This window comes from Corapipo altera, unplaced genomic scaffold (genome assembly GCF_003945725.1).
Source record: "Corapipo altera isolate COAL_440 unplaced genomic scaffold, ASM394572v1 45, whole genome shotgun sequence".
Lineage (NCBI taxonomy): Eukaryota > Metazoa > Chordata > Aves > Passeriformes > Pipridae > Corapipo > Corapipo altera.
In genome coordinates this window covers 9,207,938-9,228,972 of record NW_020884877.1, presented here as the reverse complement: position 1 = coordinate 9,228,972, position 21,035 = coordinate 9,207,938, and the positions used below count along the sequence as shown (strand labels likewise).

Here is a 21,035-nt window from a genome sequence, read left to right as displayed (position 1 = left end):
CCCGAGCTCACGGTCCCCCCGCACTCAGCGCTCCCCTCCGGGCCCGGCCGCGCCGGAGCCGATCCGGCAGCGCCCCCGTGTGGCCGCGGGAGACGCGCCCGCCCCGTGCCGGGGGCTCCGCGCGGGGCACGGGGGACCCGCAGGGGTTTCCCCGCGGGGCTGGCGCTGCGGGCGGCGGCTGCACTGCCAAGGAATGCTGCTCCCCCCGTTTCACAGCGCCCAGCGTGAAGGGCAGCTCTTGGCAGCGTCTCCTGCAGAAGGGGAAGCAAACCCTTCAGCAGTCCCTCGCCGCAGGAGCCCCGGGGGTGACACAGCGCTGCAGCCCAGCTGTGGCTGTCTTGGCTCTGGCACCCATCAGAGGAGGGCGGCGGGACCAAGCCCGGAGCGGGACGATCGAGTGATCTCACCTTTGCAGGTGGGAGCACTGCCTTCGGTACTGCCTTTGTTCCCACGGCAGTAACCTGTGAGATTCTGAATGACAGACACAAAACAGAGGATACTTAGCTACGTATTTGTGATTTCATTGTTTTCACTCCTTCAAATCCACCAAGGCCTCAGCTGTCTAAGCCTTGCTTCAGTTAACCACTAACAACAGTGAAGCCTGGCTTGAAAACACTTGAGAAACAGAGGTTTCAAAAGCTCTTTAAGTCACCTGGGAACAGACGGTAGCATGTATGTGTCCTCAGCCACTTCAGTGTTTCTGGAAGTCCAAACCAGGGTTGTGCTGCTTCACCTGTCCTTGCAATTTTCAGCATAACTTTTGATTTATCTACAAGAATGCATCATAACTTTGGGGACTGTTTCTGTTGGAGAAAGATCCTCTTTGTCAACACAGTGGTAGTAAGAGTTTACCTTTAAAAAGTAATCACAACAGTGCTGAGATAAAAATCACACCACAAACCCCAAGCAGCACCGCAGAATGTGGCTCTTTCTATCCTAACTCCTTCAAGGCAGCTGACCAGATAACCACATAACAGGAGCCCCCACCCTACTACAAGCTTTGAAAGAGTTGGGGTGTGAAAATTTTACAAATGTGTATAATTCATCACTGTCACACCTAAAAGACAGTTAAATTTACATTCAGAAGCCAAATAACTTCCACGATCACCCAGCTCATCAGCACATATCTCACATGCACTGCTGCCATGTACCAGACAATACCTGTATGGGTCTCCAGGTTTGCACTTCATTTGGGTTTTACATATTCACTATCCATTCTGGAAGACCTCCCTTCCAAACCTAGATATAAGCAGCCCTGTAACAAAGTCCCATACAGCAGCCTGTTGGCCACAGGGAACTGCAATGGCTTCAGAAAGCACGCTCTTCCTTCTGGAGCACTGCCCATAAACCCAAGCCACCTACAACCCTTGCATTCTCCTAAATACCTCCTGCACACTCAGGGCCTCCTGCACATTGGGCCCTTTTTTATCTACACTCCATATCTTAGAGAAGTGGTTCAGTACCTCTATTAGGTAACTGTGTTGAAGGATGCACAGGGGCTGGATACACAGAGGGATAGCAGCTCCTGACATCAGATGGAGACAGTTTTTTCCTAGGTGGCTCTCAGTTGCCTTGAGTCAGCCAGTCCAAGACATTAGTCCCAGGGTCTGAAGTGGCATTTAGAATCATAGAACAGCTTGTGTTGGAAGGGACCCTTCAACACCACCTAGTCCAACCCCCCTGCAATGCTCAGGGACATCTTCAACTTCTTCAGTTGTTCCCAGGGATGGGGCTTCCACTGCCTCTCTGGGCAACTTGTTTAGACTTGGCTGAATTGCCACTTAGTGCCTGTTGACTGAATTTATAGGTCAATACCCTTGCAAGCCTTAGAGCTGGGCTAAACTCCTTAACATACTTCATTTTTTTCTTCTTTTAGGGAAGTCAATGACAATGAAATATTCTCAAGCATCATCATCAAAAAAAAAATATTCATAGAGTACCTGAGCTTGTACCAAGAAGCAAAGCCACACAGACTGTAACACCAAAGGGAACCATCTCATTAGACCTACTCTGCAGGGAGGTGCCCTGCTGCTGAGCTGAGCGCCAGTAGCCTCCACTGTCACACTGATGGAGAGAATACTACAGCATGCCTGCCCCACGGGCCTAGAGGAGAGATTAGACCAATATATCAGCAAAGGAGGCATCAGAACAAATGAGGGAGCACATGAGCTGCATTTCAGGCTGAAATCTCTACATACTGAATGACTGCAGCTTGTTTACACACCTAATGGGGACTGGTGCAGATGGGAAGTGGGATTTAAAATCATCACAGGACCTTAAAAATAGCACAGTGAAAATCATTGTTCCCCTCCTCAACTAGGAGGACAGGAAATGAAAACACATGAGTGTAGAGGCTTTCTGCTCCAGCCCCGAGGGAATGACCCAGAGTCATGAGAATATAGGCCAGATATTGAAGCAAAGAATGAGAAGCAGCAGGAGACAACAGAATATAATTTGTGTGGATAGACTGTAGAAGCCTCTGCAGAAAGAATTACAAAACATTCTATTGAGAGAATATTTTATATTGCTGTGGGCAACTGCTCACCATCCGCAAGCAGAAGTGGAAAACTGTTGGTGAGATGGAATAAGACATTTCAATGTACCTTGGTTTCACAGCAGACCTTGCAGTATCATTCTGCTAACATGGACATTGTTTAGGGTGGTAACAGTAAGTATAAATAAAAATTATGTGATTAAAGAGAGCAAAGAAAAATATACATCATACACACAGGGAAAATCTTTTCTGTGTCCTTAGGGAAACTGCAGAAGTGTTGTTTTCCAAGTTACTTGGAGCTAGAAGGCAGAAGCCCTGAAGATTTGTGGTAGAGAACACTGGTGTACGGACTAAGGGGTGAGCAAGCCCATTTGGAACTCAGTGTATCACTGAATGCATTTTTAAAGGCATAAAAATTCACATAAGGCTTTTCCAGGTTGTAAATAGTCAGAAGTGAGATGATAGGAAAAAAAGGAGATTATCACTATAGAGTAGTGTTGTGGGTAGGACATGAGGAAAGAATAGGACTTGAGGAGAAGGAAAGGCTACATTTCAGACGGGATTTACTGCATGTGGTGAAGGGCAGCCTCTGCTTGAGGAGAAGGGTAGTCAGGGACTGGGGGACAATCAGGTTAGAGGAGAAAAGAAGCCAGCTCTGAGAGGCGTGTGTGGATGGGAGAGTAAAAATCAAGACACAGAGAAATGAATGAAGATGGAAAAAGGAAACACGTGTTTGTGAGCAAAATAAGTTGCAGTTGTAGGAAATGTGTTGTGGAAACAGACTGCTTGTCCCAGGTGGTTAACTGTAACCAACCGTAGTATTTACAGGAAACATTTTACAGGAAACATTTCCAAATTGCAGTAACGATGTCTTTGTGAAGTAGGTGAGTGCTGACAGAGGAGGGAGGCAAAGACAAAAGAACTGAAAGGTGGTGGAGGAGTCTCTGTTGGTGGGGACTAGAAGGTGAGCATCCCTTGTGCTGGGCCCTGAGCTAGACTTTGTGTCTCTTCGCTTGTGAATATCCACTGTGAGAGCCCCAGGTTCTGCTGGCTCATCATCAAATACACTTGAAATCACTGTTTAGATCAAACTTCAGAGTGCGGCCAAATGTACCCCAAAGTGTACTCCAGGCTCGACCCTTTTGAAACAAAGGGATCAGTGTGTTGTAGCAATCCCAAGTGCCAGGAAGCAGAAAAAGAGAAGGTGTAATTCCAGACTTCAGGCTATAACTATAGGAAAGAGAGAGTACATAACAAATACAAACTGTTTACTGGCTTCGATTGTTCTAGTGAGATCTATGCCAACCAAGCTATGCTAGTAGCTATTCTTACCCCAGAAGTGAAATAGATGTGTATTAATCATCTCTGCATTGGTATAACTGAAACAGTCACAGAGAGAGAGGGAAGGAGTAAGTTGCTCCAAAATAAATATATTGGTTAAAAAAAAAAATATTCTCTATCAAAATTAGTTTCCTAACAGACTGTTTAAATTTTTAAGAAGGACATAAACATTTTGAACCCTAACAACAATACTGATTTGTTTTGAAGCTTGTTTTTGTAAAAAGTTAGCTAAAGCTTTTCTCAAAGGAATACATTCCCCTCCATCTTTATTGGCCTTCCCAGCCTGTGGTAGGCTTTGTAGGGACTCAGTTCTTGATGTGTTGTCAGCATGCTCTCCCAAAGATATGGATAGGGGTACTTGGCACATGATTCTCTTCCACCTTCAATTTTGTAGCAGCAGCAGCTCTTTTTACTACAAGTCTTTCTGGCAGCATCTCCTATGCTTACTTGAGGGACAATGAAGGTCTTGTGCCAGGAGAGGGCTGCTCTGATCTTTCAGCATTCCCCATGAGTTTTGTGGGGAATGGAAAAGATGATCCCACCTGGAACCTCAGTAGATCCTAATGTGGGTCACACTTTCATAGGCAAAGTTCCAGAGTCAGATGTGTCTTTTGCAGCTTTGTCATTGTTTGGACCTCCATATATTACTTTTCAGCTTCAGAATTAAAAGCATACCACAGAAACTTTCTCTAGTTAAAGTTACTTATGCTTGGCTCCAGAAACCTGAGCTGAAAATTTGGATCAAATCCTGACTTGACTCAGGCTTAGCTCTGATTTTAATTTTAAAAAAGGCAAAGATTTGCACGACTTTGAAAAGATATGAAAAAGTAAAACTTGTTGCCAGTGTCCATGTAAACACTACTACAGCAGTAGTAGTGAAAGAAATTAAATCACTTCTTGAGGAGAAGTAAACCAACATTTAAATATTTATTCACACAGTATAAAATAGGAGTGAATCTGTAACACAATCCTGTTATTCACCAGTTATTTGGTACCACTGCATGACCATTTCAAGAACTCAACTCTGGGAATGTCTGTAAGGCACCATTATTAGTCCTTTATGTTTTCATTTTGTGCAATCAAAAGTGCTAACTGCATCAAATATATTAAACGCGATTTATAAGCTGCTTTTCTTGCATGTTATCTGCACTAAATTTAGCATTATAGACATAGAATAAATAGCCAGGACTAAATGACTGTAGAACATGTTGTCACAAAGGGTCCTAAAACATTCCTGGAATACAGATGGATAACAGACTGGAATAGAGTGTGCTGCAAAAAGCAAGGGAGAGGGAAGGACAGAAACTTTTGACCTAAGGCCCTGGGGCACTGGGTCTAATTTCCTCCTCTCACAGAGCTGCATGAAGTTTCTCATGAAACTTCAGGCAAAGCAAGCCTGACCTCCAGGCTGGAAGTCACACTGGAGTGAACTTTAGGAAGTCACAGGATTGAAGGGATCTTTCTGCAATTTGGCCATGTTCTTCCAATGAGACTCCTACTCTACTAATGAATGGTTTCCACATAGAGCAAGACCATTAGTTTTGTAAGGGCAGTTGTATTTATTGTAAGCTAATTTAAGGAGGCTGCTGACCATGGCCATCTGTAGATGTGTACTGTAGGTGACTGTAGCCCCTGTTGTGACACACTTAACCAGAAATAAGTCTTTGCAGAAGTGAACATGAAAATTAATGTCAGAAAATCTTTCATCTTCCTGTCCATGACAGCAAGCCATGAGACAGGAAAAAAAAAAAAGCATTAAACTCCACAGGTGCGTGCAACAGCTAATGCTGACATAGCTATAATATAGTCAGGGGTTAAATTACAGAGTCCTTCTGATTATCTTACAATTTCCCCCAGTGCCCACAAACCACTTCCTTTTCTACCCATGTGTTCTTCCTCATCTTCAGAGCAGACAGAAGGATGGTGCCTCTGTATCAGGCAGGCATGAAGTCAGTTGCTGTAACTTTCTGTGTCCTCTGCTTTCATTTTGAAGCCCTGTACAGTGAGTATAATTTTGGATTATTCTCCTTGCAGTAGGTATCTCTACACAATAGAAAGAAGCCAATGATGGGAGACAGTAAATGAGGCATGATAGCAGGGGGTTGGAGGATAAAGGTAATCAAGGGAAACAGCTACAAAAAGATTACTCTCAACTTTATTATCACTAGAGTTGGTGGGAAGAGAATTCCTGCCATCACAGGGCATTTGCTCTGAAACTAAAAAGTACCAGTTTTAACTGTTGATGTTCTTTAGCTCATCTGCTCAGCATTACAGCTGCTTGGACTGTAGTGCTTCAGCCAGCTTCCCTTGCTGGGCATAAGATTTTACAGCAGCATGATGGTGAATGGCTTAATAAAGAGAAGCCAGGTTATTAATATTAAACCTGCTGTTGTTTGGACGGGGAATTTTTATGCAGTGAAAAATGTATATGGCGTGGAAGAGTGGACGAGATTGGTTTGATGCAGGCTTGAAACACAGACAGACTGAAAAGGAAGCACAGCATTCCTGTCCTGTGTTTGAGAAGCTGCACAGTGACAGCACTGATCCTGGTCCAGCCATAAACATGGATGTAGTGTTTAACAGGCTTCAGCGTTTTATCCCAGCAAAGTAAAATACCACAGCTCACATTTATCTCTGAAACCCACTTATTGATGGGTCAGAATGGAAATACAGATGATATCTGATTAGGAAGAGTCTATTTTTTATACATATTCTGTCCAAGGATTTAGTGTAATGCAATGTAAGTAAGACCTGAGATTTAGTGTGTGCAGTTATTAAGCATGATCTAAATATGCTCCTTTGAAGGTCAAGGGCTATTAATACACTTGCTTCTGAAATTCTAGTGATAAAGGATAGGTTTCAAGCCCCCCTCTAGAATTTAAGTACTTCTGAGGTTTCATACAAAACTTAAGCTTTCATATAAATAAAAACCAGTTTTCAGCTCTTCTGGCAATACAGATACTAAGGCTAACTAATACATGGATAGCATACTGAGTTTTCAGATAGAATGGAAAGATGGGTGAAATCACAGGAAAGGACGACTGCAATTAGTATCACTAAAGGGACATGAGCTGCCCTTTTTCTCCTTTGAAAGTTATTCTTAAATCTACTCACAAAAAGTCCTTTCAATTAGGTTACATATTTCTCACCTAGTCTATTTAGCAGGTTTACTTGTCCAGCATGCTTTTACACGTGGCTGAAGCTACCTGTTAAAAGAAAAGTTCAACTTGACGGAAGACACATCAGTATGAGACTCTTACTGAGAGAACAAGCTAGGTCTCCAGAGAGTGCTGCCCAGCATTGTGGCAAATTTTTGGGAGTAAAAGCAGAGTAACTTCTGAGATTTTGGTGTGGTTTGGGTTTTTGTTTGGTTGGTTTGTTTCTTTTTGTTTGTTAGTTTTTTAACTTGGCAATTTGCAAGCCCTACTTAGCAAGTCCTAAACTATCTATGGATAGGGTTTTTTTCAATGTAAATGGGGGATACATACATGCACATGTAAGTATTCTAATTTGGTAACCCAACTGTAATAAAGAAATAGTTTGTAAGAGCGTGACTGTAGAGAAACATAAGCTATGAGATTTGGGAGTACAGAGCTGTAAGTAGGATTCCATAGCACTTGAGGCCCTTGCTATGAAACACTGCACATGAGCTTTTGCACATTGACGTTCGCAAAGAATTATCACTCTTCACCCACAGATCCCCTGTTGTCAATACAGGAGGAAGTCATGGTCATTTCTTAGAAGGGCTTATGAAATATTATCAAGGGCTGTTGTTTAGTGATATGTTTTATAAGAGTTTTGGTGTTTCTCAACGTAAATTGTATCATAAAAATAATTTAGGTTATAGATGGCTTCCTAAGATAATTCTGGTCATTTCTTGCTTTGCCCAGAAGCACTCTTTCCTCTCTTTATCCTTGATTCTTGAATGATAGGAACATGTTAGTTTTAGGCATATGACTAATGACACTGAATTGACAGTGTCATCTTTCAGAGTGCCTTGAAAGGTCAAAGCTATAGCAACTTAAAAAACTGTATGGTTTCATTATGCATTTAGTATTAACGAAACAAATGGGTTTGTTTTAGAAGCAGGGTCTGCAATCTCCTTGTTCATCTTGAGAGGCAAAAATACACAAGTGAAATTATGCTTCTTTTTAACAGCTAGTTAGCTTTGTGAGAGCCATGGCAAATAATACAAACAGCAAGAAAACCAAGCTCCTACTCTAAACCTCAGCCTTGAAAACTGATTGAAAGTGGTTTTTAAACCTCTGTTAGGACCAAGATGTGTAACAGATTGGTGATGCTTTCAAATAGCACTGGGTCTGCCAAAGAGCAACTAGAAAGCTCAAAATTGCAATCCCATTAAAATGAAAAGAACACACCTTCCATTGGCCTCAGTATCCAAGCACACTACCATAGAAATTCCCAAACCTCTGGCAAAGGGATTTCCTGCTGCAGTAAAGATGAAATTGAGATGGAAATGGACATAATTGTAAATAAACATATACACAAATGCACATCCTTTTCCATAGTTTGTTATAGCAAGATGTTACTTCCATACACATGTTCATCTCTTGGATTTACATCTGAACCATAATATTTGTCTTGACTCTGCTTCACATCAGGTGAGCCAGGAACAACTCCATACCACTGCACAGTGTAACACTGCCAGGAAACAAATGAACGATTTGTTTCCTCTTGTCTCAAAACCTTCATATGCAATTGAATTGTCTCTTCTATGAAAAATAATGAAGAGGAACCTTATGGCCAAATCTAGGCATGTTTAGATTTTAAGCATATTGAACCAGTGAGAGTCTTCTGTTCATTTCCAGCAATACCATGTTGTAGTCTTTTATTCACATATTTATGAGGTGGTATTAGGGAGGTTTAGTCAGTGAATCTCTCAATATTATTGGATGTTTAAACATAAGTTTCCTATTTCAAAGCCTACCAAAAGTACATTCATTCTGACTGGAGCTTGGCAAATGACAACCCAAGTGTGTCTGGCCATTAACCACAGAATGTTACAGGTCCATAGGATTACCTAGGGATGAACTGGCACAACTGGGCACAGGACAACAGCAATCAGGCACAGGGAGGGGGAAGGAGCCACCTTTTAGTATTCAGTGAGTGCATTCACACTGGGAGCTGATGCAGTGAGTTGAAAATTTATGTCAGATCTCACCAATTGTGGTCATCCATATAGCCAATTTTGTGTTTTAAGCTTAGGCACTGTTAATCTAATTTCAAAATGTGCTGCCTTTGTCCTATGCTAAGCACACTCTTCTCCGTGGGCACTTGTTTCAAAGGAATATTAATTGCATCACATTTATCAAAATGCTCATTCAGAGAAATACATTACTGAGTCTTTCTTGAAAATAGGCAGTTTAGGCTTCTGGGTCTGAGAGGATACAAAACGATCTTTCAGCTTGACACAAGGTCACATGAACTAAATGCTTAATGACCTCTCTGTGCCCTTTTCCATTAAAAACAAGGATTAAAACCATGATCTCTGACAAACATTTTAAACTACCCTGTATGAAAGGGCAATTTCATTAGCTAACAGCCTAATTGAACTATTCTCAGAGACAAACAGAGAAAACAAATTCAAATTTGTTGCTTTAGTGCTCAGAGTAGGGTAGTGCCGTGCTCCTCTGGGACATGGAGGGAATATGGCACCACTTGGCTCTGTAGCTGCCCTGAGAGAGTCAGCATCTGCCTCTCCTCTCAGACAACCAGTGACAAATGTAAAGGTCTCAGCTACAGGCAAGTGCTTCTCAGAAGTATCAGGGTAACTTAAGCATTCATCATGTTCCCTAATTCTGCTGTACCAACACATTTGTTCTTTATTTCCCCTCCCTAAATAATTTCTCTGCTCTTTGGCCAAATTTTAAAGGTATATGTTACCAAACTACAGTGCATTTTTAAAGACCTTTATTTCAAATACTCTTCTCATAGCAGCAAGGGTTTTTTTCATCATGCAACGTGAGAGTCATCAGGAACTGTTTCTTTATGTGACCTTTGCTTTCAGCCTTTCACACTATGTAACATTTTAAGGGCTTGCACTTTGTCTGTGTATTCAGTGGTTCTAGAGCTCTGTTTCACCGTGGGTTGGTGAGTTGTGTGTTTTGGCTGCCTATCTTCACACCAGTGGTCCAAGATGCCAAACACCTTGTCTGTTATCATACACCTAAGTAACAGTCCTGAGCAGAGTACAGATATTAGAACTGTCACTGAATTAGATAAGGGCACTGACTGTGCACAGTAAACCAAGAAGGATGTGGTAGCCAGGAAGATGGTAAAGCAATCAAAAAGGGATAAAGTTTCTGTAGCTTTCCAACTGAGCATTGCAAAGTGTCTTCCAGAAGTCCATGAGCTTATGTGTTACACTAAAAATATTTCAGACTAGTATCACTCATGCAAATACCCTTGCCAGTGGCAGTAATTGTGGGGCAAGGATTCAAAGAAGGAAAAAGCATGGACACTAAAAGATTGTCTCTTTCCAGAAAGAGCTGAGATCATACAAAGGTACCCAAAAGAGAATAATCCTCTGTTCCTGTGCATATACAGGCCAGATGACCAAGATAACAGGTGCCTTGGGAAAAAGATTATTCATACTTTGTAATCAGTGCACCACCTGGCACAGCTGGCGACCTGCTCTGTGTGGATCTAGACTACCCTGTAGCAGTAACAAGAAGAATATTATCAAAGTCTTTAAGTATTTGCCCCATAATTGCTTAGCATCATAAAATGCTGATGTAGAGTGTACTTCAATCTAAGCAGCCTCTGAAGAACTTACACAGGCTCCCAGAAAACAGGAAAAGCACAGTTTTTCTGTTTGTCTGTATACCTGTCTTTACATTTAATTTTAGGACACTGCAAAAAGAAAAATTACAAATGAATCACTATCAGACTGGGCTATTGTTGCCAGTACTGACATACAAACAATTTCATAGTATTACCATAGTGGGTGATGATGGAGGCTGCAGCTTGAAGAACCAATCCAGAACACATTAAAAATGTGGCTGCGTCCTGTAACGAAGGACATCTATGAACAATGAAGGAAAAAGTTGCTGCTGAAAAAGGAATAAAACCATATGCATTGCTTGAAGGTTTTCTTGCTGTACATATTGGAACATCAAATACATATTCGTTCTGGATGTGCCATAAGATACTTTGATGCAGAGCTGAGCAGTGGGGGAAACAGAATAAAAGTTGATGGAAATGAGCACTTTGATCTGGAAACAAAGTGTAATGCTGGCTCACTGCACACTCAGATTCATGAGAAATCAAAAGTATGCTATATTACGTGGGCCAGATTTCCTCAGTATTTTGCGAAAAAATTTTACTTCTGTCTCAGTTTCTGTTTATGAAGTACACCTATTACTTTGCAGATTCTTAAAACAGAATCTGTAAATGCTATATGTATGATAAATATAAGTTCTTGCCTTAAGCATTTTCTTTCTGCTTTGCTTTTTATATTTCATTGTTTTATCACATCATATAAGTTTATGGTGTAGCACAGAAAGGATCAGACAGGCTAATGATACAAATTAAAAAATTGCTTCAGCATCTTAACATTGCATGGCTCAGCCCTTGTTCTTGCATTTTAAACAGGAAACAATTTTGTATTTTTCAGGAGTTGAGAGCTGCTCATCAAAACCATGCAAAAATATAGGTAAGACATATTTGCCTAATTTGGTTTATGATGTTAAATGCCTTTTTAGATCAGAAAATACTGCCCTTGAAGAAAAAAACTCTCATTTTTTTACAGCACACTTTAACATATTTTTATTTGAAGGAGTTTCCCATGCTATTGGTTGCTGACTTTACAGAGTCAAACTGTGAGGTAGCAGGAGGTCCTTGGTCAGTTTACTTTCTTTTGCTTCTCCAAGAAATTTGCCCAGTGAGAGTTGCAGAACATCTGAGAGATTTTCAGGCAGTTTTTAGGAAGGTCAGATGTGATTTCTGGATTGCATGCAGGTGCATGCACACAGTGACCTCTGTCTTCTACTTTTTCCATTATGTTAGTGATAAAGGTGCTATAGCCATCTAAGTAATCAGGTTGAAACTTTATAATGTGCTTCAAATCACTATCTACTCAACAAAGAAAAGCTGAGTCTTGTGGTTAAGGAAGTTATGTAAGAGTTTTGGGCTCACATCCCATTTTAAATGTTCAGCTATATCATCAAACTGTCTGGATGGCTGAGCCCAGAGATTGGTAGTGACTGGCAGCCAGTCACAAGTGGTATTCCCCAGAGCTCATTTTTGGGGACAGTTCTGTTTAATATCTTTATCAATGACCCAGACAAGGGGATCAAGTGCACCCTCAATAAGTTTGCAGAAAACATCCAGGTAGGTGGAAGTGTTAGGTGGGAGGGTAGGAAGGCTCTGTCTGCAGTGGGATCTGGACAGACTGCTGAGGCCAGTTGTATGAGGTTCAATGAGGCCAAGTGCAGGGTCCTACACTTCAGTCACAACAATCCCATGGGGAGTTACAGGTTAGGGCAGAGTGTCTGGAAAGCTGCCTAGTGGAAAAGGACCTGGGGGTGCTGGTTAACAGCAGCTGATCATGAGCCAGCAGTGTGCCCAGGTGGCCGAGAAGACCAATGGCACCCTGGACTGTATGAGGAATAGTGTGGCCAGCAGGACCAGGGCAGTGACTGCCCCCCCTGCCCTTGGCACTGAGGATGCCACACCTCGAGTGCTGTGTCCAGTTCCGGGCCCCTCACTACAAGAAAGCTGTTGAGGTGCTGTGGCATATCCAGAGAATGGCAATGGAGCTGGTGAAATGAATGGCTGGTGTTTATCCTGAAGAAAAGGAGGCTCAGGGGAGAGCTTAATGCTTTCTACACCTACGTAAAAGGAGGTTGTGGCAAGGTAGGATTCAGTCTCTTCTCCCAAGTAAAAAGTGTCAGGACAAGAGGAAGAGGTCTCAAGTTGCACGAGGAGAATTTTAGCTTGGATATTAGGAAAGATTTCTTCACTGAAAGAGCAGACAAACATTGGAACAGGCTGCCCAGGAAAGTTGTGGAGTCACCATCCTTGGAGGTATTAAAAGACACGTACATGTGGCACTTAGGGACATGGTTTAGTGGTGGACTTGGCAGTGCTGGATTAATGGTTGGACTCAATGATTTTAAGGGTCTTTTCCAACACATACAATTCTATAATCCCACGATCACTGGGGTACAGATTATGAACAAAAATAGAGATAATTATCGTCATCTTTGTCCCACCTTGTTTTACCTATAGGACAATCTGACAGTCTGAGACAGGGATTGTATGTCTATATAGTGTTTGGTCCAGGGGAGACTTTAAACAATATCTAGTAACTGATATTTTAAGTAACCTTAGTAACTTTATCATTTAGCAACTTTAGTAATGAGAAATATTATCAAGGTTGCTGATCTAATGCCAACAGTGACCTCTCCAGCCTTATAGTAGATAACAAGCCAGGTCTCATTTTTTTTTGTCCGTAATGTGTGACATGACCAGAATGATACAATGGTATCTCATTGTGAGGGCTGCTTTCCACTGCCAGGCCTTTCTGAGTACCTACATGCCTTAATTTTCAATCACTTGGTTTATTTGCTTTGTTTAAAGGAGTTTCTTAACACTTTAGGGATTCTTTTCATTGTTCTGTGACTGACTATACTTATTGTTTTTATGTCTTCAGATCAGCTCTACAACCTTGACCCCCAGGTGATGGTAGAATTTGAAAATGGAAACTTCAACTTCACATTTCCCAACCCCCAAAATGTGAGCGAGTTCAGCATGACCCTCTTCAAAGGGAAAGAAAAGAAGGAAATCTGTACACTCCATTTGAATGAAGAGAATGTTTTCCCCAAGAGTAATGTCACCTACTGTGAGACAAAGAATTCAAATACCAGCACCACTTTCATTCTTAAAAATCTGGAAAGAAAGCACATGGACATTTATATCTACTGTCTGGAGGTATTCTTCCCCCCTCCTTATATAGATTGCCGCCTGAAAGAAATCTGTTTGTACATCCCAGGTAAGTTTACTTCTCCCCTCACTTCAGTTTACTGATAAGTAGACATCAGGCATGGCTATGCTGCAGTGAAAAATGTGACTAGAGTTTGCACAGCTATTTACAGGACAGCCTAAAACTACTTAGCAGGGGGGTGGTAGCAGTGGAGCTGTGTTGGCAGACTGATCAGCATGCCTTCTCTGTATTTATTCATCTTCTTGGGCAGGTTTTTCAGGCCATGCTGAGCTTTGCATACTGTTGGTGGCAGCCAAGTTAGCTAGACTACAGCTTTGGGGTACTGCAGTCCCACCTTTGCCTGCAGCAGAAATTTCCCTTGTCCATTTTCAAGCTGCTGAGTGTAAATGTTAAGGATAAACAAAGATAGAAGCTGAAATGCTGAGGCTACAATTATGTGGTTGGGTCAAATTATCTCTCATCCCTCTCTGAATTTAAAAAAGATTCTCAGAATCAAGCTGTGACATTTGATTTTGTCTGCAGTGTCCGTTTCCATTTGTATGGATAGCCAGATGTTCATAATTTTTTCCAAATGTTTCATGCCCTATCATATTTTCTGCCAGATCTGGGCAAAGGTGATCTTGTGTACCTCAGCTTGCCTTCCTATCCAAACATGACAGCAAAGGTCTACCCCTTCTTTTGATCAGGCTGCCCTTTAGATCACCTGTGGTACTCACTGAATGCAAGCTGAAGCCTTACTCAGATCTGAAATATCATCATACTCTCAAGCCTGACTTGGTTTCTATTCTGTCTGCACTTTGAGCACAGTTTACCAACAGTTTCACCTCTCCTTCTGGAAAACTGCAATATTTTGCTTCCTGCCGAATACGCTTTTCCAAGGTGGTGATTCAGCTCAGGAAAATCCTTCTCCAGAGCTCACTTTTGCTAATTTTTTAATATGAAGAGAAGAATGAAAATAATTTGAAGTTATCTGTAGGAGGCAAACCTGCAAATTGTCAGTAATGACTTTTTTTTGCATCCCCATGTCCAGATAAGGAAGACTGCTTTTCACTGGGACAGGAGTCATGGATAATTATTGGCCTGATCACGGTTTCCCTGATTTCCTGTGTCTGCTGTGTTGTAGTCTGTTGCTTAAGGAACAAGGTAAGCAAATATACGAGATTATGCAGAACCATTTTTCCAAGGGTCATGGATGGGGAACTTGATTTAATGAGATTTAAAGGGTGGGACGGGCACATACTCACTGAGCACGTGCGGTGTTTTTTGACAAGAAGACTGAGTTGTTGATTTACCACTGGAATTCAGTCATTGATGACAGCAGCTCAAATGTAATTTTTCGAAGACAGAATTGTTTATTGATTTAAAGTCTGGGAACCAAAGGAAAGAGGAGAAATGCTGCACAGGTCAGCAAAATTACTTTGGTAAGAAATTCACCTGATTGTTTTCTTCAAGAAGGGGAAACAAATCATCACTGGAGCAATTTCAGCACTGTTCTGGTGCAAAACCACTTAAACAAAGAACCATTTGGAAAGAAGGAAGACCGTGAGCATTAGCTATTCTTTTGGGCAATGCGTGTTTTTAATTTTCAGTTTGTTTTATTGCAAGTTTTCTTTGTGAGTGCCTGTCAATTCTGACTTTATTATTCTCACTGAAAACAGACAGAGTTACTGCCCTACTTAAAGAACAAAGGCAGGAGTGGTAAAGGTTAGTGACCACAAATTAATTCATGGTATTTTCCCTCTGTTGGCAGATTCAAAAGTGTGACTCCAACTCCCATGAGTACAACAGTGAATACATGCCCATGGCAGCAGTGAATGCAGCTAAAAAACCAAGAATCTGAGGTTGTATGAAGCCTAGTTATATCTCTGTTTGTGTCTCTTACAAGGCTTTCTCTGAGAGGGAAAGGACTGCTTGCTGTCTCTGCCATTGCTTCCTAGATGGGTGGGTGGCTGGATGGGATTGTTACAATAGCTTGTTAGTGGAGTTCATGCTGCCATCTTACAGGAAGATGAAATTAAAAGCAAAATCTCTGAAAACCTTTTGAATCATAGTGGTAGGCTGGTTCCTAGAAATGCAACTGCTTCGTGTCTGTGCCATCTTATGCATGAGGAAGAGATACGAAACTGTTCCATTCAGAATCTTCAGATGATGTGTGGTACCCACAATCTTTCTAGGGAAGTGATTTACTAGATTTACTGAGTGTTACTGGCTAAAGGCAAGTATACTGTAGAGAATGAGGAACTTCCTACCTGCTCAAGCCCTTGCTTAGTAGCTGAAGCTACTGGCTACAGAAGAGAACAGAAGAAGAATTTGGACTGATTCAGACATATGGGGTGTTTCATGTAACTGATTTTCCATTTCTATTCTAGGTATAAGTTGCTTGTGGCGTCGAAATTTTGGAAGCACAGTTTTCCATCTACTTGAACCTGGACAATGGGAAACCAGCATTTCCTCACCTTTCCCAGCCTCCCTGAGCTCTCATGATGATCCTGTGCTCAGTCATGAGACACCCACCCCAGTACTGTTCTGAGCTGTGTTTTGCTCTAGCCTTGTTTGTTAACTGGCACCCTGCCCAACCCACTGACTCGGACATGAAGTGCCAACAACGTGTCAGCTTGTTAAAGATGTCAGCTTGTAGTTGAAGAAAATGTAGAAAATTAGTTTGCTTGAGAGTAGATTGCTGTAGTGCTGTCACAGAAAGAACTTTTATTTTCTAGTCTCCTTTATGACAAACTTTCCACTGGTGACAAAAAAAAAAAAAGACTACCTCCAGTGCCAGTCCTTGTGGCACAGCCATACTGTCGATGTATTGCACACGCCCTTCTGTTTGGGCTACTTTAGCATGGGAACAAAACCCGAGAGTGTACAGCAGAGAGTACAGCAGAGGCTTCTCTGAGACACAGTACCTCAAGTATGTAATCTGCATTTTTTGTATCTGTGTTGTCAATACATCTTCGCCATTCACACCTCGAGGCTCCCCTTATTTAATTAAATTCTGAATGCTTTTACTAACAGAGGAATATATTACAAGATGAATGTATTTCAAGACTGCAATTTCACTTTAGATCAGTTCAAATCTTCAGGATCAGACCCTGAACTAGGAGGCACGATCTCTCCTATTCACATGTCTTGCAGCACAAATACGACACAGTCCATAAGGCCCGTATGGCCTCGTGTCCATATGGACTCTGCACTGCAATTAACTTCCTCTTTTGGTTTGACATGAAACCTTTACCACTTCCCCAGTGGGTTTAGGGGTTACTTGACCTGCCTGAAATTGCTGAGAGCCTTCAGTATGAATGAAACGATCAATCCTTCATACTCCTTGTGAAATCCATCAAAACTCTGACCATAAATGACCAGCTGGGAATCCAAACTGCATGTCTTGCCAGACGCCATTTGGCTGCCAGAGTGGTACATTGATTCTGAGCCTCTCTGTAATACATTAAAAAAACAGGCATTGGTCAGGGGACACTGCTGAGAAAGATACACCACCTGCTTGTCTGGCAAAGAGAAGGCTGTTTTCATGGGGCAGATGGGGATGAGGAGGAAATAAGCAGGTATATCAAGAGCAGGGGTTCCCTCAACAAACACCTGCATACACAGAAGTTTTGCAGAGAGAAGGTGCAAACTGCTAACTGTGACATTAAGCAAAGGGAAACTAGTTAGGCACCGAATGAGGTGGGGACTGCCAATCACACAGCCCCTACCCTGCTCAGGTAACCAGCTCCTTGGCAGGGATGATGAGGGCACCCTGCCGTGTTGGGTAACATTACGTTCTGTCCCATCCTCCTGACACATAACCTCTGCAAATTACTTGACCTCCTCAGCAAACAAAGCTCTTCTCTACCTCCACAAATACACCCATCTCACCGTTTTAAAGAAGTATTGGTGAAATTACTGCCTTTGAAAATTATTGGTGAAAACAGCTAACCTCTACTACCTATGAGAAATACTAGATGCAAGATCCTATGTAACAGAGGAGAATCTTACCCCCTGGAACCTTGCACCAGACTGAGATGGAAATTCATGAAGAGTTTCTGAAAGAAGGAGAAACTCGAGGTTTGACTTGAGATGTTACCGGATAAAGGACAAATGATGAAAGTGTGAATAAGGCAGTTTAAAATACATACATCCTGCACTGGAGAGAGAAATTATTTATGTTCATTATAACAGTGCATTTGGAAGCCTCAGGTTCCATTACTGCTTTCTTTCTGGAAAAATATATTTTTATTCTTAATAAAACATTTTTTTATTATGCCATATGTGTCCACAAGAAAGTTCATGCACGAATACACGTCACGTGAAAGAATTAAGCTCTGTAAAGTCCACAGTACAATGGGGAGAGAAGAGAGTACAGGAAAATTTATCCCTGTATAGCATCTTAGTGGGAAGCAGGAAAAAGAGCAAGGAAAAAAATATTAAAAAAATGAAAACCAAAAATTTGGCCCTGTTTCTATGCAGTGAGATAGTGACACTATCAGTTTGGATCTGTTTGTTTCCTTTTATTTTCATGAGAAAGTCTTTTTTAGTATTGTCCCATCTCTTCTTCCTTTCCCTTAACCCCTTATGCAGGATACTTATAACATTCAGGATTAATTTGGGACATTTTTCAATTTCTTTCTGCCATTCTTCAATACATCAAAATTAAAAGTAGCTGAAAGAAGACAAAGGATGACAAAATGAGGAAAAAAAAAAAACACCATGAAAAAAATAACACAAACTGAGTCTATAGACTGTGTGACAAGAAAGGGTTAAAATAAAATAAACAAATAAAAAAAGCACAATATTCTAACAGGTCATCATTTCAAAAAGTAAAACCTCTCTTTGGAAACTCCCAGTTTTGGAAAAAGACCACTTTAGCAGGAAAAAAATTCAAATAAGAATATTACAGCCAACTCCTCTAAAAAGTCCTCTTTCAAGACAAGTAGAAGCTTGAGAATCTTCCAAATAACAGCCAGGAAATCAGAGGTCTGAGGGTAAAATAAACTACTAATATACAATGTCAACCTATGATTTCTCTGTTTGCTACGTAATGGTTTAGGATTGTCACAGAAATTATACAGTTGTTTGAGACTCCACAAGGAGGGTTCTACAACCTCTCCCTCTACATTCTTGTCTTCTATTGATTCATTGAGATTATTACTGAAAAATTATTTTTGCTAGGGCTTTTCCAGGAGCTGAATCTCTAACAACAGCGGTTATGTAAAATCAGTTTCTGTCATACGACATCTAATGCAAGATTCAGTGCCAGTAAGCTGCTTTCATCCTTTCTGATTTATAACTGGTATAAGTCACCCCACATGTATTTACACCCACTAATGCTCTTTAGCTCTTCCCAGTCTGTACCAGTATGGAGTATATGAAGACAATAAAGTCAATAAACCAAATAGGTATGTATGGCAAAGAACCACTTGTGATCTTGAAGGTAAAGACCTGAAATAAAAAAATTTATGACTTCAGAAAAATGACTTTGCTAAACAGATAGAGTGATCTGATGTGAACAGGTGAAAGATGTACAGGATGACAACTTCAGCCACTCCAAAATGTAAGGAAGGATAAACGATAAGTATATCATAATGTGAACACCTGTATATCTTGAGTTGGTTTGAAATCCAAACCTTGATATGTATTTTGCAAGCTTATCTTCCCAGCCTGCATTATGAACCCAAATCTGAATGCTCTAAGAATTTAATGATTCGCTTCAAGATGGCAATTTCATACCTAATATATAGTATAGGGAATGAAATGACACTGAGAGGGCCATTTTCCCTTAGTACAGGTATTTCACCGACTTCAAAGTTCAAATAGTTCTAAGTTCTACCATATTTCTTACAGACTTTAAAAAGTTTATTTAAGGCTGGGGAAAAGAGGCTCCCAAATTTGAGTAAAGCAAACAAATGAGTCACAGGATCAGTACTCGTGATATCGTACACCATTATTCATAAAGTGTTTTATAATGTGGGGAGTCCCTTATGCATTTGAATCTATAAGTTACCATGCAGAAGAACACCTTAATAATAAAACAAAACAAGAAAAATACAGGGTAATTGAAACTATTTAGTTAAAAATAAATCTATTCAGTTAGTAGGGACTTCTGCCCATGCAAGGTTTACTGGGGAGGTAGTCTCTGCCTTTGGTTTGACTTTAACTGCAATGAGACACTCCATATACCCAAGTCCCCTAAGTTGTCCAGTCCATCATTGTTATAGTAGCCTACCCACTGTCATAAAAATTTCTCATTTTCTTGAGAGACGAAAGTTCAAGATTTGTGTTTATGTTCTACAGTTATGAGTTCACAATTCAGTGTGTGGGGTTGCTTGGAGAAAAGGGAGGAATAGGAAGGATTAAACAGCTTTCCTGGCAAAAGAAACTGGACAGGTATGAACTGGAGATATGAAGAAGAGGTCAGGGGGTGAACTTCATCTAAATTCATGTGCCTGAGCTATTTAATTTCTCCTGGGAGCAATTAGATCTTGTATGGTTTGAGATCAATTTTTAGAAAGAGATAAATCAGCTCTGATTATCAACAAGAAAGATTTAGTGGCTGCACACATCAAGCATAATCATTTTTAAAAACTGCAAACACTAACAACTTTGAAATATCTAATGTCTTCCATGTATTAAATCTTGCAACACTCCTCCCAGTTTTTAGTACACTGTTGGCAAATCCATCACCAATGATATTTCATCCTCTGTCCCAATGCACTGCAGCAGCAAGTTTCATGCAGTTTATAATAGTGTGTTGCCATCTCTCAGAATTGAGGCCAGGATTTAATCTCTGGATTGTGCTAAGACTTACAAGGGGCTGTTCCCTTTCCCTGTGCTGAGAAGGAAGGCTCTTTTGCTGTGTTAGGGTTCTTCTGAAAAAATCTCTGTAACACTGAGAAAAGTGGAAATTTTCTTAGCAGCAGTTAATGAGAACAGGAGGGAGAATATTTCCTTCCAAAGGTGGCAGTTTGAACACCATCTATGGAGCATGAGAACACTGCATAGGCTTTTCAGGCACCAGAGGCCAAATTTTGGAGGAGGAAGCTCAAAACTGGGGTTCTCAGACCTTTTGCTGGGCTACTTTCCTCCTCCACAAAATGTAAACTACTTGTTTTTATCTATTCAGTCAAATAATTTTCCCTTTGAAAACTGAACACCCTTCACTGAAAAAACCCCAAACAAATCCATCTCCCACCAGCTCCTCCCTTATCAAAAAAAAAAGAAAAAGAAAGGATTTGCTCA

The 21,035-nt window shown here is 41.1% G+C and overlaps 1 protein-coding gene and 1 long non-coding RNA gene across 3 annotated transcripts in view; one reads left to right on the top strand and one right to left on the bottom strand.

The window, feature by feature from the left end:
- LOC113944108 overlaps positions 1-61 on the bottom strand; it is a 9,831-nt gene extending 9,770 nt beyond the window's left edge. Inside the window, exon 1 of the long non-coding RNA XR_003526583.1 lies at positions 12-61. This is a non-coding gene — a long non-coding RNA (uncharacterized LOC113944108). The remainder of the gene's footprint in view (positions 1-11) is intronic.
- Positions 62-3,358: 3,297 nt separating this feature from the next.
- Positions 3,359-17,948, top strand: LOC113944107 (inducible T-cell costimulator-like). Of its 2 annotated transcripts, XM_027636778.1 has the most exons (7): positions 3,359-3,458; positions 5,745-5,837; positions 11,472-11,510; positions 13,512-13,850; positions 14,833-14,945; positions 15,553-15,643; positions 16,172-17,948. In XM_027636778.1, exons 2-6 carry the CDS (start codon positions 5,756-5,758, stop codon positions 15,640-15,642), a joined length of 663 nt encoding a protein of 220 aa, XP_027492579.1. In that variant the 5' UTR covers positions 3,359-3,458; positions 5,745-5,755; the 3' UTR covers position 15,643; positions 16,172-17,948. The 2 variants fall into 2 exon arrangements, with proteins under 2 accessions (XP_027492579.1, XP_027492580.1); XM_027636779.1 differs by lacking the exon at positions 11,472-11,510.
- The last annotated feature ends 3,087 nt before the right edge of the window (positions 17,949-21,035 follow it).